The sequence below is a fragment of the Corapipo altera genome, unplaced genomic scaffold (assembly GCF_003945725.1).
Source record: "Corapipo altera isolate COAL_440 unplaced genomic scaffold, ASM394572v1 268, whole genome shotgun sequence".
NCBI lineage: Eukaryota > Metazoa > Chordata > Aves > Passeriformes > Pipridae > Corapipo > Corapipo altera.
This window is the reverse complement of record NW_020884901.1, coordinates 8,894,063-8,917,756: the sequence shown is the minus strand read 5'-3', so window position 1 is coordinate 8,917,756 and position 23,694 is coordinate 8,894,063. Positions and strand designations below refer to the sequence as shown.

The 23,694-nt window shown below is 62.4% G+C and overlaps 3 protein-coding genes across 7 annotated transcripts in view; 1 reads left to right on the top strand and 2 right to left on the bottom strand.

The window, feature by feature from the left end:
- Window positions 1-3,744, top strand: part of STXBP1 (syntaxin binding protein 1) — a 30,957-nt gene extending 27,213 nt beyond the window's left edge. For 2 of the 3 annotated variants that reach the window (XM_027650128.1, XM_027650129.1), the window contains 3 exons: window positions 393-547; window positions 1,522-1,646; window positions 2,780-3,744. In XM_027650128.1, coding sequence (XP_027505929.1) covers window positions 393-547; window positions 1,522-1,631 — 265 coding nt within the window. In that variant the 3' untranslated portion in view covers window positions 1,632-1,646; window positions 2,780-3,744. The remainder of the gene's footprint in view (window positions 1-392; window positions 548-1,521; window positions 1,647-2,779) is intronic. The other variant, XM_027650130.1, reaches the window with a different exon arrangement.
- A 956-nt stretch (window positions 3,745-4,700) lies between these two features.
- On the bottom strand, window positions 4,701-20,832 carry AKNA (AT-hook transcription factor). Its single transcript, XM_027650302.1, has 21 exons — window positions 20,731-20,832; window positions 15,475-15,743; window positions 14,385-15,334; window positions 13,802-13,876; window positions 13,188-13,341; window positions 12,889-13,046; window positions 11,735-11,794; window positions 11,528-11,628; window positions 11,265-11,439; window positions 11,044-11,171; window positions 10,793-10,966; window positions 10,202-10,612; window positions 9,755-9,993; window positions 9,329-9,533; window positions 8,819-8,992; window positions 8,535-8,638; window positions 8,223-8,327; window positions 8,033-8,134; window positions 7,546-7,848; window positions 7,061-7,226; window positions 4,701-6,739 (listed from the first exon to the last, which is right to left on the bottom strand). Exons 2-21 carry the CDS (start codon window positions 15,632-15,634, stop codon window positions 6,463-6,465), a joined length of 4,221 nt encoding a protein of 1,406 aa, XP_027506103.1. The 5' UTR covers window positions 15,635-15,743; window positions 20,731-20,832; the 3' UTR covers window positions 4,701-6,462.
- An 849-nt stretch (window positions 20,833-21,681) lies between these two features.
- WHRN (whirlin) overlaps window positions 21,682-23,694 on the bottom strand; it is a 50,754-nt gene continuing 48,741 nt past the window's right edge. For all 3 annotated transcript variants that reach the window (XM_027650283.1, XM_027650284.1, XM_027650285.1), the window contains 2 exons: window positions 23,057-23,179; window positions 21,682-22,380 (listed from right to left, as the gene is read on the bottom strand). In XM_027650283.1, the coding sequence (XP_027506084.1) occupies window positions 22,198-22,380; window positions 23,057-23,179 (306 nt within the window). In that variant the 3' untranslated portion in view covers window positions 21,682-22,197. The remainder of the gene's footprint in view (window positions 22,381-23,056; window positions 23,180-23,694) is intronic.

Here is a 23,694-nt window from a genome sequence, read left to right as displayed (position 1 = left end):
CATTCCTCCATTTCCCTCCAGCCACCCCATTCCTCCATTTCCCTCCAACCATCCCATTCCTCCATTTCCCTCCAACCATCCCATTCCTCCATTTCCCTGCAGCCATCCCATTCCTCAATTTCCCTCCAGCCATCCCATTCCTTGTTTTCCCTCCAGGCACCCCATGCCTGATTTCCCCTTCAGGCATCCTGTATCTCAGCTTCCCTGCAGACATCCCATTCCTCCATTTCCCTCCAGCCATCCCATTCCTCACTTTCCCAGCCCGTAACCTCGAGCCGCGCTCACCGCTGGAAAACCGCGCTCCTCCTGCCCCACCTGGGAGCAAACCAGCGCGTTCTTTAGCCGAGAGGTGCTGCCCCGTGCCCTCCTTCACCCTCCTCTTCCTCCCTCAGTGCCCGCTATGGCCACTGGCACAAGAACAAGGCTCCGGGCGAGTACCGCAGCGGGCCCCGCCTCATCATCTTCATCCTGGGCGGGGTGAGCATGAACGAGATGCGCTGCGCCTACGAGGTGACACAAGCCAGCGGCAAGTGGGAGGTGCTAATAGGTGAGTGGGGACCCCCCCGGGCCCACCCCTGGGTGCTGCCTGTGCTCATCCCACGCTCGCATCCCGCCAGTTCCCAGCTCCAGACGTCTGCGGGAGCTGGGACTCGGCGGAAGGGTTTTCTCCTCGTCGCTCCCATCCGGGTTGTGTCACTCCACCCATCCTCATTTTGGCTCTCTGTTTTTTTGTCTCTCTGGTTGGCTTGGCCTGAGCGGGGCTGGGTGAAAGGGAAGGAAGTTTTGGCAGCTCCTGTTGCACCTGTGTTGCTTGTTCTTGGGGTCATTAGAGGAAGGAAAAAGCAAACCACGCGTTGTGCAAGTGGCAGATGTGTTTTCCTGTTGGGCAGGACAAGGTCTCACGGGTGGCATTTACCCCAGCAGCGGGTCCCTCACCCCAGGCAGGGATCAGAGGGGTGAAACCTCCAGCTCAGCTCATGCCCCTGAGCTTCCCAGGAGGGGAATCCTGGGCACAGCCCTCCTGAGGGGTTCTGGGCAACAGGACATTTGTGTGCTCAGTCTCAGCATCCCAGAGGAGCTGTGGGTCAGGCAGAGAGGACACAGTGGAAGCTCTACCAGATGTTAGCAAGGAGCTTTTAAGTGCCCTAAAATTCCTCAGGGAAGCACAGCCTGGATACACACCTTGTAGGGCAGGGGCAGGTTCCCCTCAGCGTCTCATCTGGATTCCTGGTCCCTGGACTCTTGCCCAGGATGGCTGGTGGAGCCTGTTGTTGGCATCTCATCAGCTCCTTGGGAGCAGCATCCCATCTCCATGACCTCCTGCTGCCCATGGATGTGTCCCCCTGTCACTGGACACCCATCCCATCCCATCCCATCCCATCCCACCTCTCTCCGGGGACCACCCCCTGCATGCGCCTCCGATGCTCTGGGTCCACCCGCGTCCTTCCTCACCCCAAAAGCAGGTGGTGGTGGTGGGGGGAGCCTCGGCACGGCCGTCAGCCCCGCTCTGTTCTCCTGCAGGTTCTACTCACATTCTCACTCCCACCAAATTTCTCATGGACCTGAGGCACCCCGACTTCAGGGACTCCACTAGGGTATCATTTGAGGATCAGGCTCCAGCAATGGAGTGAGCCAAAGAAAACCAAGTAAAGGCAGCTTATTAATGAAAAAAGAAACTCTTCCTCCCCGAAGGGTTTTCTTTGATTCTTCCGGTCCTCCTCTCTTTGGTTGTTGTGTTGGGTCCTGGGGGGTTCTCCGATAAGAAAATGCTTGCGGTTCCTCCTCCCAGGTGGAAAAGCATCCAGTGTCGCTCCATCACCCCTCTGCCATGTCTCTTGGCCGGGCCTGGCCGGCTCCTTCATGCCACGAGTCCCCCCCCTCGCCAGGGCTGGGGGCGGCGGGTCGGGGTCCTGCCTGCCCAGGGAGGTGTCCCAGGGCTGGGCAGGGGGATGGAACACCCCGGGATGCTGCTGCTGGAGCAGGGCTGGGGGTTCAGTGCCCGGGGAAGAGCAGGCAGCAGTGGGCACAGGGTGGAGACCCCAGCACAGGCTGGGCACTGCCATGGTTGCAGGGCTGGAATCCCCAGGCAGCTCAGGTTTGCTCTTGCAGCAGTTGAACCCCTTGGATGGGCAGGAGCCCCCTGAGGTTGTAGACCCCCAGACCTTCTGCTGGGGTTTAGCTGCTGGTGGTTTTCCTGGTGAGACTCCCCACGGCATCCCCTGTGTGCTGGTCCCTGCAGGGCACGGGCTGGCGTGGGCAATGTGGTGGGTGCAGCAGAAGGCGAGAGCCCTTTTCCTCCTCCCCTCTCACCCGTCCCCTTCCCAGCCACCCCTTGATTCCAGGATGCTCCCTGCAAGCTGGGGGACCTGTGGAATGACCCTCCATGCCTACTGCTCCCTGGGGACCTACGGAATGTTCCTCCATGCCAGCTGCTCCCTGCTGCCCACCCACATCCCCCACCTCACCCTCCTGCATCCCCAAAGGTTCCAGTAGCGACCCCGCTGCCACGACCCCCCTGCACAGGCACCTCCCTGCCCCTTCCTCGTCCCACCAGCTCCATCCATCGCCTTCATCCCTCCCTCTCCCCCCCTTTCCCGTTATCCACGCCCCCACACGCCCCTTCCCCTTCCCCACAGACGTGCATTTCCCCGCAAGCATTTCCAGCGGCGCGGGGCCGGCGCCGCCAGGTAAGGGGGGCCCGGGACAGCGGGGAAGGGGAGGTGTCCCAAACCCATCACTGATTCCTCACCCCCCCGCCCCTTTTCCTCTGCTCCCACAGGGTCCACGCACATCCTCACCCCACAGAAACTGCTGGACACGCTGAAGAAACTCAATAAAACAGAGGAAGAGAGCAGCAGTTAAAAGGAAACGCCGTCACCACTCGATGCCGACCCACGTCCCCGCCGGGCTCCCGGCCCCGGGTGCCACCCTGCACCCAGCGGGCACAGCTTCTCTCTCTTGTTCTTGTGTTGACCCCTCCCCTCCCCTCCCACTGCCTCTCCTCCCCCCAACCCATCTCATTTTATCCACAGGGAGGGGACAACAGCCAAAAAAAAAAAAAATAATATATATATATATATTAAGAAAGTGGATGCATTGTGTTTAAGAGAAAAAGGAAAAAAAAAAAATCTATATATTTGTAGCTGCAGCCGTGGGAAGCGCCCAGGAGCTCGTTGCTGAGTAACCATCTGCCCATTGCTAGTGAATATGGTGGGAAAATAGTGGGAAAACACCGTTTTTTTGGGGAAGTTGCTCCTCATTGGGGTCCTGTGTGGGTGGAAGGATGGATGGACGGACACCCCACATCGCTCCAGCCGGCGCAGGATGGGGGGTCCCCGCCACCACCTGCTGTCCCATGGCTTTTTGGGGTGGTGGGAGCCCCTGCCAGCTGTGCCCGGGGGTGGGTGGGGGTGTGAGGGAGGTGCAGCCGGGACGCTTCACGCTGTGGCAATTCCCATGTGAAAAGGGACCAAAACGGTCAAAACTTGGAGATGGGGCTCGTTCGCTTGCACGGCCACTGCTCTGCCCTGCTCAGCCTGACCTCCTCCTCTCCGGGGACTCCTTCAAATATATATATATATATATATATAAAAATTACTTTTTTATATATATATATACAGAATATCTACCCCTGGATACCTCTCCATCCATCCCAAAGGAAGCTCAGTGCCCCGTGCCCGGCCCCACTCGTGTCGTCCCGTGGTGAAGCGTTTCTGAGCCTGCCGTCGCCCCGAGACCCCCCCCCCCCAAGCCCTCTGGCCCCCCCTAACCCCCCCGGCCCCCCCCACCCCCCTGGCCCCCCCCCAAACCCTCTGGGCCCACCCCAAACCCTCTGGGCCCACCCCAAAGCCCTCTGGGCCCACCCCAAAACCCTCTGGACTCTGTGTATATTAATGACTGTGTCTCGTGACGTTCTTACAAGCTTGGTGTATAGTGATTTCCCCAAACCTCTTGATTTTAGTTGGGCTTTTTTTATTTTCCACCCCCTGGATTGCCCCCCCCTTCCCCTGCCATTAGATGCACTGCAATATTTTGGGGTCTATGGTTTTGTTCTCTCTCCTCCCAAAGGCTGTGACCCCCCCCCCTTTTCCTTCCCCCAAATTGCTCTTTCTTGCCTCGTTGGTGGTTAGTCCCCCCTTCCCTCCCCGTCTGCTCCTTGCCCATAAAGTTAAATATATATTTTTAGGGCAAAGGCTGTATCATTGCACTGATATTTGTTGGTTCCCCCCCTCGGTCCTCCCAGCCCGTTTTTGTTCCTTCTTGGTTTAGCAATGCAAATGCTTCAGGATCTTGTATGTTGGACATTATTATAATTATTATTATTTTTTTTTCTGTTACAGTTATTTATATAAAAAATAATTTATCAAAAAGGAAAACTTTAAAAAAAAAATAATCTAGTCTGTCTTGGAACTTGTTTACCTTGAAATTACTGGAATCTAAATGTTTGAAAGTGTTGAAGCACAAACATGTATCATCTCTGTATATCTGTTCTTCTGTACTAAAGCACTCGAGTGACTAAATAAAAGCGATCTCCATCCCTAGTGCAACTGGGGCTGTGCTGTGCCACTCGTTGGGGGCCAGGAAAACAGGGAAAAGATGTAGGGAAATACCCCACACACCTCCAAGAGAGGGATCCTGGTGTGGTGATGCCAAAACTCCCCCTGAGAAACGGCTTTGGAAAGGAAAATAAGCACACAAAGTCATCCAACAACATTTATTTCCTTGAAAAATAGGTGATTTCTTAGTACAAAATACCAGCCCAGTGGCTCTGCTGGGCGTTAAAAAATAGGGGATGAGGAAAAAAAACCCATCATTTTTCTGGCTGCTGCATTTGGGATCGTTAAACGTGCTTCCCATCGTACCCTGGCTGGGCTGGGGGGGGGTCACAGCTTCCAGTTTGGGACACAGGCACGAGCAGAGGCAACCAGAGACACAGAAATCCTCTTTAAAATCCCCCCAATCCACCCCTCTCCCCCCACAAAGGGGGGAGGGAGTCAGTCCCATTCCCAGCCCCTCCCTGGGGGGTGCAGGATCAGGCTCAGGGATTGCTCAGGAAGGCTCCGGACCTGAGGAACTCTCTGGGGGTGGCACTGATCCCACCCCCCCCAAATGGGGGTCTTTGTACCACAAATAAAAGCAAAAATAAATACATTTGACACTGGCACTTCAGGTAGGTCCTACAGATAAACAGAGCTGGGGTGCCACAGGAGGTGCTGGAGGGGTTTGACTGGACCCATCCCAGGAAAAGCTGCTCTGACCACATCAAATTCCTTAAAAAAAATAGGCATTAACTCATTACAAACCCAGCTGGGAGGGACAGGGGCTCTGCAGACCCCTCAGCACCACGTCTACCCCCAACTCAGTCTTGCAGGGTGATTTTTCCCTCTACCAGGCTGCATTCCCTGGGAATCCCAGGGGAAAACCCCAAATCCTTAATTTCATTTTCGTCCTGGATGATGCTGTGGGTGGCCACATCCAGGGCTGGGCAAAAAAAGCCCCACAAATGCCCTAAGGGTTGTGCTGGAAATGAAAACCAAAATATATATATATATATATACATATGTATCTATGTAAAGATGTATCTATAGATGCAGATCTGTGTATATACAGATTTATATATAGAGATATCTCTGTCTTTCTAGAGATATATATCTAAATATAGACAGACATGGATTTATCTCTGTCTAGATATATCCATATATAGATACATATATATAGGCACACATTATATATCATCAATCAACCCTCAAAGAGTGGTTTAGCTGCTTACTGGCTGTCTTGGGGAAAAAATAAATCACAAAAATCCCACACAAAGAAGGGTTTCCCCAGAAAGGATCCCGCTGGGTTCAAGTCCAAGGGCAGAGCAGGAGGGGGACACATGGGTTAAGCCCCCAGAGGAGGCCTAAAATCTGGGAAAGGGATGGAACAGGGAATCACAGGTATTTCTGCCCATGCAGGCACAGAGGTAAACACAGCTGCCAAGGGGGGCTCGACCTGTGCAGGACCTACACCAGGTCACAGCAGCCCCAGAAGTGCTTAGGTTGGGGTGGCCACTGCCTTAGGGGGGGACACGGGGCCACCCCCTTGGTCCCAGGGGATGGTGCTCATTCCCCAGGGTGCTGCAGGTCCCAGGAGATCCCTGCCCACACCCTCCCCCCTCCTGCAGCTTGAGTGGTCCTGAAAACAGACAGACAGACAAGCGATGCAGGAACTCCAGGGCAAGCAGGAAGGGGGTGGGAGCCAGGGCAGGACCCCCTGGAGATGCCTCCAGCCCTGGTGCCCCCAGATCTGGCACTGGGAGCACCCAGTGCTGGCATGCTGATGGTGAGGGGACCGTCCTCCTCCTCCTCATCCCTGCCTGCTGTGAGGGCAGGGATGGTTTGGAAGGTGCCAGTGGAACCCTCAGAAGAGGCAGGAGGCCCTCAGATCCCTCAGAAGAGGCAGGAGCCCTGCAGAAGACCCTCAGAAGAGGCAGGAGCTGCGTAGATCCCGTGCCCGGCCCAGCTCAGCGGCCAGTGCCCGGCTCATGCGGGTGGTGGTCACCCTGACACTCTGGGCAGCCTCCACGGCCCGGCTCAGGGACCAGTTGAGCTCGTCCAGCTCCTCCAGGTCCAGGCTGAGGCAGCGGTGGCGGGGCTGTGCCCGGGGGGGTCGCTGTGCCCGCCGGTTTCCCCCGGTGAGGTGCAGGGGGACCGCGGCCGTGGCGGGGGCTGAGGTAGGTACCGCTGGGGAGCAGTAGCTGGAAGGAAGAAGAAGGGGACATGGGCTCAGTGTTGCTTCTGAGCCCCCTCCCCAGGCTCTGTGCCCCCCCCTCTGCCTTGTTTTCATCCCTCTCCTCCACCTCATCCACCCCCCCCCCTCTCCAGGACCTTCCCGCTCCGCTCAGACCCCTCCCCAAAGGAGCTGCGGCTGTGTCACCCCATTCCCACCCGGATGGGATCTGTGGGCAAACCAGCAGGTCCTTGGAGCAGGCACAGCCCTGCCTGGGTTCACCCTGCACCCCTGGGGGATGCTGACCCACCCTGGACCCCCTCTCCACCTGCCCGCAGAGCATCCTTACAGCACGGAGGGCACGTAAGGCACGAGGGGGACGGGGGTGAGGCAGACGGTGGCAGCCGTGGCAGCAGGACCGGCTGCCAGGTACCAAAATCCGGGCTGATCCGGCTTCTCGGCTCGGGGACCAACGTGGGAGCCTGGGGACGATGTGGCACTGGGACCACGCTCTGCTGTGGGGAGAGAGGAAGGTGGTTGGGGGGTGAGGTGTCCCCAGGAGTGTTAGATGTCCCCAGGGGTGCTGGATGACCCCAAGGGGTGCTGGATGACCCCAAGGGGTGCTGGATGTCCCCAGGGCTGTGCATCAAGTGGCAGCCCCAGGTGACATCACCCCCTGGGCAGCCACTGCTGGTGGGAACACCCATACCCGCAGGTGGCACTGCTGGCTGTCACCTCTGTCCCCAAGCACTGTCAGGGAGCTGAGGGCTGTTCCCTGCCCACCTCCCACACAGGGATAGGCTGTGCCAAGCACGTGTCACCCTCGTCACCCACCATGCGCGGCTCTGTCCCTGCTGCCTGGCACGGGGGAGCCCAGGGGTGCCCGGCAAGTGGGGCAGCGTGTCCTCCTTGGGGTGCTGTGCTGGGGCTGCTGGGTGGCATCACTAGCCCGGAATCCACCTGTGGAGAGAGCAGAGAGGAAATCGGGAATGTCCCGTGCAGAACAAGGGAGGGATGCTGGGGAAGAGCAGAGTGGTTTTGGGGGGTGGCTGGGATGGGCTGGGAGGTGGGGTGGGGGCTGCTGCTGCAAAGGGGGTCTGCAAAGGCAGGTATCCAGGACAGGCTCCCACTGCTCCCAGTGACACCAGTGGCTGCAGCCCCAGGGCAGAGGGGTCTGGCCGAGGGGCAAGGGAGAGCCTCAGGTCATGAGGAATGGGATCCCCCCTCCCCGAGCCTCTGTAATTAATGAATAAGTCATTAGCAGCTCTGTTAGCAGGTGGCAGGGAAGGCCAGAAGTGGCTGGGGGCTTCTCCCCACTCACCCGATGATGTCCCGCTCCTGTGACATCGGGGGCACCCCGCGGTGCCCGATTCCTCTCGGGGTGCTGGGGCAGCACGTGGTGTCCCCCCCTGGTACCGTGTCCCTGCCAAAACCCAGCGTCAGCACGGCCGGGGACCCCAAAGTGGGGGTGGCCACCCCATCCCCCAGCACTGACCGCCAGCAGCACCCACCTGTGTACTGTCCCCGGAATGTCACCGCTCCCGGGGGGCTCCCAGGGTGCTTCCGCAGGGAGGGGCGTGCCCGGGGCCCGGCGGGCGAGGGGTCCGACTCGGAGGCTGTGGCAGAGGAGAGAGAAGTGGGGTGGGATCCGGTGGGTCCGAGCCCCAGATCTGCAGGACCCACTGCGCGGGTCTTATGGGACCACCAGGACCTGCCTGGTCCCCGCAGTCCCGCAGCCCCACCAACATCCCAGTCAGTTCGGGGAGGGGCGTATAGGGAGGGGCTTGTCCCCTCTGTCCCCACCTCGCTGGGGTCCCACTTACTGAGGTCCAGCTCCGGCCTGTCCCGTGGCAGCGATGCCGACCTGCCCCTCCGCGTGGGTGCGACCCCGGGGGCCACCCTGCCCCGCGCCGGGGGGCTCAGCTCCCTGCGGAGGGGACAGAGATGCTGTCACCACCCAGACCCTCAGTGTCCCCACCCGCCCAGCTGCCGGTCCCCCCAAGCCCAACCTCTCCCTGTCACAGCAGAGGTGGCACAGGCTGGGGGTGTCCCCACGCCCCTGGGACAGGGACACAGTGCCGCCCCCCAAGTCCCTCCTGCCACCTACCCCGAGGGTGCTGCGTCCTGGGGGGACGATGGGGCGCTGCCCACGGGTTGTCTCCTGGCCGGGGTGACACGGGGAGTGGCTTTTCCCTCGGGATAGCTGCGGGAGCGGTGCAGGGTCTCCTCCAGCCGCCGCCGCAGCCGCCACACCTCCTCCCGCAGCTCCCGGATGGCCTGGCTGTGCGGGACAGAGGCCACGCTGAGGGGCGTCTGCAGCCAGCAACGACCCCAGCAGGGCTGGGGGACCTGGGGGAGGATCAGCCCCATCCTCCCAGACCCCCCCATCCCCACTACCAGCACCAGTAGCTGTGAGGCTCCCCCAAAACCAAGCCTGGGGTTCCAGCCTCAGGCACCACATGTGTCATGAGTCTGGATGGCTCAGCCCCAGCGAGGTCCCGGCTCTCCAAGAAGGGGAACCTGCTGCTGCCCAGCAGAATGTGGGGGTGCCTTTGGGGGGGTCCCTGTGCCACCCAGGGGGAGGTTTGGCCCGGTTTGGGGTTCCACGGACACTCACTCTCGCTCCAGGCGGGAGCCCAGCAGGTCACAGCGAGCCGGGGTGAGGGACGGCGGGTCGGGGGACAGGAGGGTGGGGGACGGCGTTTCAGGGGATGGTGGGGGGCTGGTTGGGGCTGGGGAGGGAGGGACCCTCCTGGCCATGGTTGGGGGGTGTCCACTGGTGCTGGCACAGCTCCCGTCTCCCACCTCCGAGTCCGTGTGAGCTGCGGAGCAAAGGGAGTACAGTGAGTCAAGGTTGGCAGCGTGAGAAATGGGGGTGTTCCTCCCGCCTCAGGAGAGAGAATCTCAGGAGACACCCCCAGTCCTGCACCCAAAGGGGTTTGGGAACACCATAAACCAGAGCGTCTCCCCCTCCCCAGGGCCAGGGCCCCCCCCAAATCTCTCTCCCTGTGGACTCGTCCCTCCCCAAACGCTGCCTACTCACCTCCGTCGCCGCCGGGGTCGGGCCCCGCCTCGCTGCCCGCGCTCTCGGCCCAGCGAGGGGGGGAACTGCTCTGCGAGGGGGTGCTGGGGGGCAGGCAGGGCCCCCCCGTGCCCCCCTGCCCTCCCGCGGGGTAGATGCCCATCAGTGCTGTCTCGGAGGGAAGCGGGGTCGTCTCTCTGTTCCGTGGGGAACGGAGGGTTGTGGGGATGGGGATGGAGGGTCCCAGCAAGCCGGGGGTCCTGGGGATGAGAGAGGTCATGCAGGGAGCCCTCATGGCTCACCCCCCAGCCATGGGGCACTCTGCCCATCTCCAACCCCCCCGTACCCTCTCCCTGCGCCCCACGGCCGTGAAGCCTCTCCCCCCATCCCTGCTCCTCTTCGATCCCTCGCCGACAGAGCCGACAGCCCGTGCCCCCGAATTCCCGAAGGCAGGTGCGGGGGCCGTACCCGGTGCCAGGGGGGCGGTGCTCGGGGGTGCGCACGGGGGGTGACACCCTGCTGGCCTCCGAGCCCACGAAGCCGCTGTCAGTCTCTGGTGACACGATGCGCTGCTCCTTCAGGGGCACGGGGACAGCAGGATCGGTGCTGAGCACCCCAGGAACCCCGGCAGGGTCTGGGGGTGCTGGCAGGGGGGCACCCATGGGATTCACCTTGCGGGGCCCGTGCTGGGGGGCAGCGCTGCCCGTCCCGCTGCTGCAGCGGGACAGGGGTGCCCGTGGTGGTCCGGGGGCCACCAGGTGGGGCTTGGCAGTGGCTGGTGGCTCCTCAGAGATGGCAGGGGATGGGTGGCCCCGTGACCCCTCTGCCTTTGGGGGTCCCCTGGAGGGCAGCAGTGCAGCTTTTCTCTCCGGGGGATGCCTGTGGGGGAAGGGATGGAGAATGAGGATGAGGCAGAGCAACCCCGAATGCGGGGAAACCCCTGGGGCAGCAGCTCTCCCGTGGAGATCATGAACTCTGAAGCCAGTGAGGCAAAACAGGAGCCCGGATGGCAAATTCCTGCTCACCCTGCCTAGGAATTCGTTCTCCCTCAGCACTTACAAGGGGAAGGTCTCCAGGTCGGCCCCCTCCTCCAGTGACCGTGTCCTGCAGGCGACCTTGCCGGGGTCACCGTCCCCTGCTGCAGGAGCATCCACCTCCTCCTGGGACCCGCTCCCCGTCAGGCTCAGCTGCTCCAGGCTCAGCGACTGCGGCAGGGACTTGAAGTGCTTGTACCTGGGGGGGATCACAGGGTGGTTTCGGGGAGATGCTCCCTGCCCGAGCCCCTCCCACGCTGCCCCGAAGGCACTCACTGCTCCAGCAGGTCCGCGAAATCCTCCTCCACCCGGAGCTGCTTGTGCCAGAGGGGCCAGGGCAGCCCCCCCCTCACTCCCTCGTTGTCCCCCGCTGTCCCCAGGGGACCGTCCATCAGCTCAGGGCTCTGCAGGGCACAGCAAAAGGGGGGGTCGAGAGGCTTGACACCCCCTAGCTGCAGCAGGGTACCCCATCCCAGCACCTTTGCACCCCAGCTCACCTCGGGGCAGGGGGAGTGGGGGGCCGGCGGTGGGGACGGGGCTGGGGGGCAGCGGGGCTGCGGGAGGGGCTGCGGAGGGGACTGTAGGGGGGGCTGCCGCCTGTCCCCCGGCTCCAGCCGCTCCTTCAGTCCCTCCAGGCGCAGCCCCAGGCGGTAAATCTCCTCTTCTACCGCCCTGAAAGACATCGGCCATCAGTCCCGGGGGGGGGTTACAATGACTCCCGAGGTTATGGAAGAGGGGGCCGTGGGGGTCGAGCACGTACCGGTCAGGATCAAACCCCCCCGCAGCCCCCGGGAGCTGCTGCCGGCCCCGCAGGTATTCCCGCTCCAGCGCATCCTGCGCGTCCTTCAGCAGCCTCATCCTCTGCGGCACAAGGAATGCGGGGTCCGACCCTGCCCACTCGGCATCGGGCCCCAAAACCCACCCTGGTCCCGCCCCGGGCTGGGGGTCCGGGAAGGGGCTGACACACCTGGAGCTGCTCCGAGGGTGGGGGACTCCCCACATGGATCCATCTTTCGAAGGACTCCACCTGGCCGGGAGAGCACGGGCTGAGCCCGGCCCTGCAGCAGTCCCCCCTCTGCAGGTCCCCTCAGCACCCCCCTGCACCCCCTCCCCACTGCCCCCATCCAAAGCCTCCCCCCAGCTGCACTCCCGGTAACACCCCCGTCCCCAGCCCTCCCCCAACAGCCCATTTTCCCGCAGCCCCTTCCATATCCCCCCTCCACTATCCCCCTCAACACCCCCCCCGGCTCCCCACAGCCCTCCAGCAGCCCCCACCCCTGCAGTCCCCCATAGCCCTTCTCCCCACAGCCCCCTTGCGGCCCCCCCAGACCCCTCCAGTAACCCCATGAACACACCCCCTCCCCACATCCCCCCAAAAGCCTCCACTCCTGCAGCCCCCCCATAGCCCTCCTCCCCACAGCCCCCCAGCAGTCCCCTCAACAGCCCACCTTGCCACCTGAAGTCGCCCCCCCAACACACTCTCGCCCCACATCCCTCCAGCAGCCCCACCCCTGCAGACTCCTCAGCCCTCCTCCCCCAGGACCCCCAGTACTCCCCCCAAAACCCCTCCCCGCAGCACCCCTCATATCCCCCTCCAGTCGCCCCCCAACACACCCCCTCCCCACGTCCCCCCAATAGCCCCCACCCCTACAGCACCCCGCTGTTTGCCCCCTCCAGTCCTCCTCCCCGCAGCCCCCCCCCAGCACCCTCTTAACAGTCCCCCTTCCCACAGCCCCATAGCTGCCCACAACTCACCCCCCAACCTACAGCAGCCCCCACCCCTGCAGACCCCCCTACACTCCCCCCAAAACCCCTCCCTGTGACACCTCCCAGATCCCCCTCCAGTCACCCCAATAGTTCCCCTCCAGCCCCCACCAGCCCTCTCCCCAACTGCCCTTCTCCCCACAGCCGAGGGGCTCCAGGAGCCCCCCAGTAACCCCCTCCCACTCACCCTCCTACAGCCCCACAGCAGCCCCCACCCACTCAGCCCTCTACAGCCACCTCCACAGTCCCCCCTCCCCGCAGCCCCCCAGCACTTTCCCCGCAGCCCCCCTCCCTACAGCCCCACGCAGACCCTCCCCAAAGCCCCTCCAGCCCCCCTGCAGCCCCCCCGGTCCTTGCCTGTGCCTGCAGCCTGCGGCTCTGCCCCGCCAGTGCCCGGGTGAGCCGGGGGCCGGGGCAGCAGCACGGCCCGGGGCAGTTGGGGCAGCCCCCCCCGGGCGGAGGGGGGGATCGGGGGTGGGGTGAACCCCCCCGATTTGATGGTCCCGGTGCTGGAGCTGCGAGAAAACACGAGGACAAGTGACTCCGGGGACCCCCCCCCCCCCGCACTGTGAGGAGCCCGTGGGTGTTGGGTGAACATCCCGCAAAAAAACGGAGCAGGAGGGGGATGAGATGGACGGAAACGTGGATCAACCCACCTCCAGCTGGCGAGGTGGAGGCTGTGGCCGTGGCCGTGCCAAGAGCTGCCATCCGGGCTTGTGGGATGCTGAGGGTCATCACACGGCAGCCGGTGCCCACGGTGCCCATGGCCAGGCTGCGGCTGGGCTGGGGTGGGTCCGAGAACAGGCTCACCTGGGCACGGACGACGGTTCAGGCACCCACCCTGCACACCGGCACCGCCCACCCACCGTGCCCTCGGGGCACCCTGAAGCACCTCGGGTGTGGAGGGGGCACGGCCCTGCCTCAGCTTCCCCCCCACGCAGGGCAGGAGGTGGCAGAGGTGACACGGGGACACGCTTCCGCCGGTGGCCCTGCCATCTCAGCGACGTGCCTCGCCATTTTAGGGACACTCTGGCTCAGCCGCCCCCCTGGCACGGAGTGGACCCCATCACGAGGGGGGCGCGGTGGCCCCCGGTTTGCTGTGGGCTCTGCGGTGGCCTCACCCCTCCCTCCCTGGGCCGGGCTTGCTCAACCGCAGCTCCCCCGGAGGAGGAGGAGGAGGGGGCCGGGGGAGGAAGACACGCTGAATAACCTCAGGGAGGGAGGAGCAGAGTGGGGGACCCCCCCACAGCCACCCCGACCCCACACCCACCCTCGCCCCCAGGCGCAGCTGGTCGATGGTGTTCTCAGCCTCGGCGTACTTGGTCAGCAGCTTGTGGTAGTCGTCCTGCAGGGAGGGGACACCAGTGGGGGCCAGCACCCGGTACAGGGGGGACGGCAAAGGGGGGAGGCAGCCCTGTGTGAGGACAACAGGCCTGGGGGGGGTCCTATGGGTGGGTGACACTCTGGAGTGCAGAAACCCGCCCCCCAAAGCACCCGGCCCGTCTGGGGTAGATTTGGCCCCCGTTTGGTTGTGTGAGGAGGGCCCCCCTCTACTCCCAGGGGACAGGAGGGCATCGCAGGGGACATCCTGGGGGAACACGAGCATCCCTGCCTCTAGCCTGAGCACTGCCCACATCCCTGCCTGCTTCTTCCGTCCTCCCCATGTAGGACTGAGAAGGGGTGCCCAGCACCAACCTCCCGTGGGTGACACAGCACCAAATCCCGTGGGTGACACAGCCCCAGGTCACGAAGCCGGTGACATCCCCATTTCACCACCCCCCCTTGCCCCCCCCGACCTCGGTGACCCTCCCAGTGCGACCTCTCTGGCCGAACTGGGAGGAGCTGGGCGTTACCTGGAGCTGCTGCACCAGCGCGGTGGCTTGTTTGGGGGACCTGAACTCCTGTGGCAGCCCGGCAGAGCTGAGGGGCTGCGGGGGGACCCCCTCCCCGCTGCTCAGCAGCACCTCCCGCACGATTTCGGCCGGGGACTTGAAGCCAACGGGGCCACCGGGCACCCGGGGGCGGGCGGGCAGGACCCGGCCCCGGGGGGGGCGGTAGCTCTGGTCGAACTTCACCCGCGCCTCCACCTTGGACAGGTCGGGCAGGGGGTGGTTGAGGCGCCCGCGGCCGTACTGGGTGCCATCCGTGCCCGTTCCCGAGGGATCCCTGTGCCCTTTGCCTCCTGTTCCCCGCCGGGGGCTCAGGGACCGCGACTGCCGGGTGGGCTCGGGGGGCACCACCGTGGGCGCCGCTTTTTTGGGTACCCGGGACCTGTCGTGCAGTTGGGGTGTTGGGGGGCTCCCGGCGCCCTGGGGCTCCTCCGGGGGTGCCAAGCCAGTGGTGCCAGGGGCTGTTTGGGGCTTGGGGACAGGCTCGGGGCTGGTGGCATCGCGGGGGTCGTCGGTGGAGAGAGGCAGTGGGAGGCTCCGCCTCGGGGTCCACCCCTGCCCGTGCCCCCCAGAGGTGCCCCCGGCTGTGCCCCAGCCCCGGGGCCGGCGGGATGGGGTGGCAGGGCCAGGGCTGGTGTCCGACAGCGCCGAGGTGTCCCCACCATCCGTGCTGCAGCCGCGGGACTGGTGGAGAGCCCGGTGCTCCCGCAGAGCCTCGGGGCTGCCGCTGGACCCCGAGCCCCACCGGCCCTCGCAGGAGAGCTCGGGGTAGGGTTCCCCGTCACTCTCTGCCCCCCAGGGCCCCTCGTCCCCCCCGGAGCTGCCCCGCTCCTCGTCCTCCTCCGCCAGGTCCTGCTGCGGGTGCCAGCGACCCTCCTCCATCGGGGACCCCTCCTCCGGCTCATCCCCGTCACCTGCAGAACACCAGCGGCGCGGGGCTGCTGCCAGCCGGACCCAGACGGTGCCCCCACCCCTCCCGGAGCCCCCCTTGGCTCCAGCACATCTGCGACCACCCCCACGAGGGGCTTTGGGCAGGAGGGAGGGGACGACTCACCCCACGGTGGGCTCCCGGCACCCTCCCCCAGGCCGATGACCCCGTCCTCGTCCATCCGCCTCTCAAAGTCGTCTTCTTCCTCCTCCTCCTCCTCGTCCTCTCCCTCCCAGGGCGTCAGCTCTGTTTGTGTGCAGTGCAGCCATGGTGCCGGGCTGGCCATGGCCGCGGGCACGGCGGCCCTGTCACTTGTGCCGCTTCATGGCCCGATGGTGGCGGCGGGCTGGGGACCTCCTTGTCGCGAATGTAGGTCACAACATCGCCACCGCGTCCTGGGGGGGGGAGGGAGGGGGGCGAGGGAGAGGGAGGGATGTCAGCAGGACATGGTGGGCTCTGTTTGGGGTGTGTTTCCCCACTGCCAGGGCTTCCCCTGCCCCCCAAACCCAGGGGAAGAGCAGCGTCCCGTGATGGGGGGACACCCTCGGATCAGCCCCCTGGCTCTGCATCCCACCATGGAGCGGGAGCTGCCACATAACTCACAGCTCGTGGTGCCCTGAGGTCCCTGTGGGGAAGGAGCCCCCCAGGGCCACCCCAAAAAGCTTGTCCCCTCCCAGGGAACACCCAGCCCATGCTGGCACCCTGTGGATGTCACCCCAGATGGGCGGCCACAGCCTGGGGACCATCAGCGGTACCGTCACCGTGTAGGATGGTGCCGAGGGAGACAGGAGCATCCCAAAACCCCTCTGGATCTGGGGGGCTGACAGTGAGTGGGATCACAGCAGAGACCTGGCACACTCATTCCATGGATAACCCAAGAGCACAAGCTCCCCCTCACCCCCTCCTGGGGTTCCCAGAGCCGCAGCAGCAGCTCGAGAAATGCCGGATGTCCAAACCCCAATGTGGGGTGTGTAGCAAGAGAGGCCACGGGCTTCTCCCATCAGCATCCCCTTGGGTAGATCAGAAACCCACCCCCCCAATTTTGGCCAAAAACCAGGTGCAACCAGCCCCATGCAGGGGACACTCACCCTGTGTCAGGACACCCCCATCACTGTGAGCCCACCTGGGGTCCCCAAAGTGGCATCACTCAGAGCACCCCAAAACCTTCCTGTGCCTGTGGGGCAGCTGAGCCTTTGCAGAAGTAGGAAATGGTTCTTCCTGCAAGTTTGCAGGCAGCCACCAACTTTGTAACCCCATCCGGCCCTGCGCAGTGGGGGCTGAACCCTCCTCCCACAGCCATTTTCCATCCAAAACCTTTTAGTTTTTAATCAAATTCAGAGCAAAACGCTGCAGGAAAATAGGGGAGGGGGATCCCTGGGACCAACAGCCTCCAGAGGACATCAGGATGAGGGTCTGCCAGGAGACACAAAATTAAGCCTTAAAGCCCCAACATTCAGCCAGCTGGACCCTCCCCTTGGAATTTCCAACCCTCTCCGGATTTCCAAGGGGGGGTATCCACCTGCCCCCCCCACCCCGAGATGCTGCTCACAACCCCAGGGATGCTGCAGCCATACCCAGGCACCATGGCATGTCCTGGCACATTTGCAGGCAGCCAATTAATCAGCTCGTTACTGTGTAATTAGTGGCACGCGTGGGAGAGCTTGACGAGCTAATGAAACCACAGCACAGTCCCTGGGGTGGCTGCCTTTAGCCAGAGGGTGATTTTGGGGTGCTGCTGGCTCAGGGGTGGTGGTGATGAGCAGCAAACCTACCACATGATCCGGGAAAAGTCCCCTAATCCACTCCCAAGCCTCAGATCTACAATTTTTTTGGCTATTAGTGAGGGTTTGGGGGATTATTTTCCAGTGCCACCTTGTTCAAGGTCCTTGGGCATCATCCTTGCAACTCATTCCCAGCCCAAGCTCCAAGGAGCTCCAAGCTCCTGCATCTTTGGGGTGTTCCAGGCGGGGAGCAAACCCCAAATCATCCCTTAGGGTTTTGCAAACCTCCTGGGCCGTTTGCATGAGGTTTTTCCCCACATACAGACTGGATAACTCCATTCTCCACACCTGGAGATGCTCCACAGCTTCTCCTGCCACCAGGGCTGCCCATGGGATGCCTCAGGCCCTGCACTAACACAGCTAAAGAGTGATTTTGGCTTTAGCCCCTCTCTGAGCTGGGGTGTTTCTAGTCCTAAACCCTGAATCACATCCCAATCTGGAGATGGGGCCTGGAGATCCCCACCAAAGTTCCTCCCATCCCACCTCAAGCCCCTCAGCATCCCAGAGTGATGAGGAGCCCAAACACCACCCCTGGGGGTCCCAGAGGGCTGGTGGGGGGAGAAAGGAGATTGTGAGTCCTGTTTTCTTGCAACAAAGAGGGTTAAAACATTTCCCACCCGGTTCTGGCAGTTCTTTAACCCCATATTGGATATTTTGGGTCTTTTTTTGGGGGGAGGGTTGAAGAAGGCCATGCCCAACCCACACTGTCACCCCATTTCTGAGCAGTGGTGCCCAGGCTGCACTGCCCACAGCAGTCACAGTCTGCAGGAGCCACTTCCAAATCCAACCACATTTGCTGCTTTCCCAGAAAGTCCCTCCACTGATGGTCATGGTGGTAAGAAAGAAAAATCTTGGCTTTTGTTTTTTTTTTTTTGTTTTTTTTCCTTCCCCCTTTAAGTGAGTTTCTCACTGTTATGGGAGCACAGAAAAGCTTGAAAAATAATGTGGTTCCATAAACAGGAGCCACAAAGCAAATGCAAACAATCCCAATATTTATTATTTTTTTAAAGTTTTGCTCTTTGAAAGCTGGGATTTTGCAACAACGTAATTGGAAAAGGAGCTGAAAAAGAAATTGAAAAGCCTCAACAAGAAAAAGTCTTGCACCCCTGAACAAGAAAAAGTCTTACACCCCTGAACTCTGCTCTGCCCTCAGCCCCCTTCCTGCCCTCCAAATCTCAGCCAGGGCTGTCCCAAATCGTGGCTCAGGGTGGAGGTGCTCGGCAGAGGGAGGGGATGCTCACAGCAGTCACGAGTGCTGCCAGGTCTCCGCTCGGCCTGTAGGCAGGAGGGGTTGTGTCTGCCTGTCCCTGCCCTCAGCTCCTGATCCCTGATCCTGCCTGCAGGCAGTGATCCCATCCCTGTCCTGCTCCCTGTGGGATAGACGGAGGTGGGAGGCTGAGACTGCCCAACTCATTACACGTGTGAGGCTGACAAACAGCGGCACAATCAAGGCCAGCACGGATCCATCCTCGCTCCCGGCTTTATCAGTGGTGACAGCAGAGGAGACAGAGCATCCTCCGCCCCGGGGCTGGCTGGGTGACAGGGAGGGGGGGACAGGGCTGCTGTCACTCTGCCTTCACTGCCCTGTCAACCCTGGGCAGAGCAGGCGGGTTGGGGGGGCTCTAAACCCCACATCTCCATCCCCACGGCCCCTGAGCGATGGGGGATAACCCTCCCTCCCTGTGCCCCAAAAATCACTTGCCTGGGAAGGGGGTTAAAGCCCCCCTTGCACATCTGTGCCTGTCTGGGATGCAGGGGGTCCCCAGACCCCCTTTAACCCCCGTCCTGGGCGAGGGATGGATATTTTGCATCTCTTTTGGGGAGGTTTGGAGGAGGCCAGAACGGCCTCAGGCTGGAACTTGGCAAGGGGTGTCTGCACTCCAGGGGGGAGGAATTCCTGGTGTATAAACCCTTTTTTAAAGCCCACAGAGTCCCGTTTTTCTGAGCATGAAAGAGGGCAGAGGAGCGGAAACGCCGCGTTCTTGGTTTGCATTATTTCCTACCAGAACAAGGGAGGGACCGTCACAGTGAGGAAGAGCCTCACAAACCCCCTTGTCCTCTCAAAGAACACACGCCTGTCACCACACCAGGGCTCTAAAGCCCACGTGTCACCCAAATTCCACTGCCTGGAGGGGCCAAACCTTCCCCCAAGTCCCCCACGCTGGCATATCCCCATGGAGAGGTACTAAAACCCCGGGAAACGCATCTCTCCATCACTTGCCCCGAAGTGAAGCCCCACGGCAGGACAGGGAGCTCCTGCGGCCGTTTTCCTGCCTCCTCCCAGGCACGGGGATCCTCCTGTTCCTCCTGGGGACAGCCCAGGTGTCCCCCCCGGGGCTGAACCCGAGCATACCTGCAGCAGCCGGGGGTGGATGTGCCCTAATGCCCGTGAAGGACAGACTTAATCCCTGTCTGGAGAGAGCTGCCGCTGTCACCGCGGCACAGCCGGTGGCACTGGGAGCCCTAATTAGCACAGGGCAGGGAAAGGTGGCGGGGACACGGCAGGGACACCTCCCACTATCCCGGCTCGCTCCAAGCCCCGTCCAACCTGGCCTTGAACGCTTCCAGGGATGGGGCAGCCACAGCTTCTCTGGGTAACCTGTGCCAGGGCCTCCCCACCTTCACAGGGCAGAATTTCTTCCCAAAATCCAGTCTTAACTTCTCCTTCAGTTTAGTCATTCCCTCTTGTCCTGTCACTCCATCCCTTTCCCGAAGTTCCTCTCCAGCTCTCTTGGAGCCCCTTTAGGCACTGGAAAGGGCTTTAAGGTCTCCCCGGAGCCTTCTCTTCTCCACGCTGAACACCCCCCAGCTCTCCCAGCCTGTATGAACAGTGCGTGGAGTCCCTCCCCCTCCGCGAGTCCTTAAAACATCCCCGCCCGGGAGGCACTGAAAGGGTGCTGCAGAACCGGCACCCACCGGCTATCAGAAACACGGCTGCCCTTTAAATAAAACACGGAACTGAAGCTGAAAGCTGCCCTTGCGACTTCCTCGGAGGAGCCTCCGGCAGCGGCTCGGCCCCGTGTCCCGCAGCCCCCGCCGAGCCCCGGCAGCGGCTCCGAACCGCCCCCGCAGCCCCCGACGGACCCGCCCGGAACCTTCCGGGCCCGGCGGGGAGGAGGCACGGCGATGAGGAAAGTTATGACAAGTTTCCCCGGGGCCACGAAGGCTCGGATGGCGTGGGGAGGACACGCCTCGGCGAGGAGCGGCGTGTCCCGCATCCTCCTGCTGCCTCCCGCATCCTCCCGGCGCGTCCCGTCTCCTCGGCCGCAGGGACTCCCCGCGGGCCTGTGAGTCCCCCCCGCTCCTCCTGGAGACCCCAACCGGCTCCCAGCTGCCTAAGCCGGGCTTAGAGCGCTGGATGCGCCCGGGGAGGGCTGGATGCGGCCCCGGGGATGGAGCCAGCCCCGCGGGCCCCCGGGCTGTGCCTCCAGCTGTGCCTCCAGGGGCGCCGCGGGGCCCCCTCCTCCTCTTCCCCGCAGCAGGGAGCAGCCGAGCCATTCCCGGCCCCCCCGGGCACAGCTGGGGCACATCTGGCCCTGGGGCACCGCTGGAGGTGCAACCCCCCCTCCCACTCCAACCGCGAGCGCCCCGCGCTGCCCACCTGCAGGGAGAGCCCGGGTGGCCCCGGCCCCGATCCTGATCCTGATCCTGATCCTGATCGCGGTCCCGGTCCCGATCCGATCCCGATCCCGATCCCGGTCCCGCCGGACAATAGCGCGGCCCGCGGCGGGGGGCGTGTCCTCCGCTCATTAGCATACCCGCCGCTCCCGACCAATCCGCGCCCGCCGCCGGGCAGGGAGCGGGACGTCGTTAGCATAAGCCCCGCCCTCCACTGTATTTGCATAGCGCGCGGCGCGCGACCAATCAGAGCCACGGAAGAAGGGCCTCATTTAAATAATTTAAGCAGCGCGGGCGCCCCCTGGCGGAGCGCTGCTGCGCCTGTGCATCCTCCGGGATCGCTGGGATGGGATGGGATGGGATGGGATGGGATGGGATGGGATGGGATGGGAATGGGGTCGGGACAGGGATGGGATGGGATGGGAATGGGCACAGGATGGGGATGAGGAAGGTCTAAATGAGGGTGGGGATGGGACGGAGATTGCAATGGCAGGGGAATGGGAATGGGGATGAGTTTGGGGATGGGACTGGGGATGGGCATCCCCTCCCAGCCCACCAGAATCGCACTCCCACCTGCTCTGCCCGTGCTGGGGAGTCACGGAGGCACCACTGCCCCTTCCTATCCTCCGGGGATCCCTGGCAGGGATTGGGATGAGGACAGGGAGGGGATGGAGATGGGAAGAGAATGAGATGGGATGGGAATGAGACAGGGATAAGACTGGGATGGGAATGGGGGTGAAATCGGGATGGGGTGGGATGGGATGGGATGGGACAGGGATGGGATGGGATGGGATGGGGCTAATATGGAGCATTCCCTCCCAGCCCACCACCACCACACCCCCACCTGCCCTACAGGCCCTGGGGAGCCCCACAGTCACCCCTGTCCCCTCCTCCCCCCCATCCCAGCCCCCAAGAACCCCCCCAACCACAGTCCTTTTCTACCCTGATAGATTTATTGAAAAATTAAAAGCACAAGCTCTGTATATATAAATACGACGACGTTGCCAGCGATTTACAAGGCCTCCAGTTGCTCTCTCTGCCTCCCCACCTGTGGCCTGTGTCACCCCCCTGGGCACAGGGGGTGAGCACCCAAGGGAGTGGCCACCACCCAAAACCCCTCCAGCCTGAGCCACGGGCCCGCCTTGCTGTGTGTGTGGCACTCAAATGACAGGGGGGACACCCAGACCTCTGCCGTCCTCCTGCCCGGCCGAGGGGGAGAGGGTGGTTTCCCTACCCCAGACAGGACAGGGTGGAGACTTTTGAGGGACGTGCAGTGATTTCTGCCCATTCTCAGCCTGCCCTACCCAGGCAGCGAGTCCACAGCGGGCGAGGGGACATCTGGGGACAAGCTGGGGGTGTCTGCGTGCGCGGGCTCTGCGCGGCGGGACCTCGCTCACACCTCGGCGCTGTCCTTCATCCCCGTCCCACTCCACGCTCCCAAAAGCCATCCCTAAAGGGCCACGTTGAATTCTGTGACCAAGAAGTCAATGTAGTCCTTGTCCTTCAGCTTGAAGGCCTCGGCGATGATGCGGGCGGCCTCCCGGTGCTCTTTGCCTCGCAGGCCCGTGCCGTTCACCTCCAAAATGACGTGGCCCACCTTCAGCTTCCCACAGTTGTGTGCCGACCCCCCACGCTGCAGGAGAGAGGTGGTCAGCTCACCTTCCCACCATCCCTCCTTTGGGCCAACCCAGGTGGTTTTTGGGGGGAAAAAAAATGGGATATATTTCATATCGCTCATGTTCACCCCGAACCGGCAAAGGAACGTGATGGATATGAGATATTTCGCTTTTTGGAGAGAGGGGATGAATTTGGCTCCCCTCCTGATTGCTCCTGGAGCGTGGCGCCAGCTGGGGTGGCCAAGAATAACCAAGGCACAGTCAGCTCTGCTTTTCTTTTGCTGTAAATAACTTGAAATTTGCCCCAAGTAAACAGCAAACAGGGAGACAGCTCTGGAGGGCTCACTTGTCTGGCTCTCATCCACCACTCCCCCCCCCCAGTCCTCTGTCTGGGAGTTTCCAGACATCTGGAGACACCAGCCAAGCTTTCAGGGCTGCCCTGACTCCCTCTGAAATGTCTGCAGCAAATCCTTGGCTCCCAGGATGTCTGTTACGATGTGGGATCATCCACAGGACACGGATGCAAACCCCCACAGCAGGATGATGGCTGGGGATGTGCAGGGCTGTAGGAGGGGGAGGCACCCCTCAAATCCCTCCTCTGCTCTGGCTGTGGCTCAAAGGCTTTCCCAGCCTGCTCAGGGAGCAGAGGGATGGGATGTCCATGGAGTTATTCCCGTTCCCAGCCCGCCCTACCTGGATGGTGACGATGCGGGGCAGCGGCTGCCGCGTGTTCGCTCCGCCCTCGATGGCGATGCCCAAGGTGGGAGCGCTCTTGGACACCCGGATCAGACACGACGTGGGCTCCAGGAGCCCTGGCTGTGGGGAGAGAGGGCACTGCTGAGGGAGGCTGGACATCATGTGCCTGCCACACTCCCTGAGGTGTCCCAGAGCAGGCAGGGACACCCACGGTTGGCTGTCACCGCAGAGGGACAGACACATTTGCTCCCTGATTCTTGACATCCAAGATCCCAACCATGGGCAGGGCTGGAAGAAGTTGAGGAAGAGCAGAGCAGCTCTCTGCCTGCCTACCTACAGCACCATCAGAAACCCCCTGATACCTGCTGCCACCTTCCCTTCCAGGCTACAGGTGACTTCGCTGCACCCTGGGGATGTTCCCCCAGAGCCAGGGATTCTGCCATGCCCCCTGTAGCTGGGAGGGACTGGATTTACCCAGCATGGAGAGAATCAGCCCTACAGAGCCCCTTTCAGCCACTCCTGACCCCCTTCCCCACAGCTCACCCCCCCAGAGAGCTCACTCAGCTCACTACAGAGGATAAATAACCCACCAAAGCACAGCAGAGCAGTTGTTGCCCGGTGGGGAAGGGGGAGCA

Bases quoted from the DNA above. Each gene is read 5' to 3' on its own strand.
- AKNA (XM_027650302.1), bottom strand. From the start codon at position 15,634: ATGGCCAGCCCGGCACCATGGCTGCACTGCACACAAACAGAGCTGACG. The intron at 8,993-9,328 runs GTGAGTGTCCGT...TGTCCCGCACAG, and splicing joins GGCTCCCGCCTGGAGCGAGA to CCAGGCCATCCGGGAGCTGC. The intron at 8,135-8,222 runs GTGGGTGCTGCT...GGGTTTTGGCAG, and splicing joins ATTCCGGGGACAGTACACAG to GGACACGGTACCAGGGGGGG.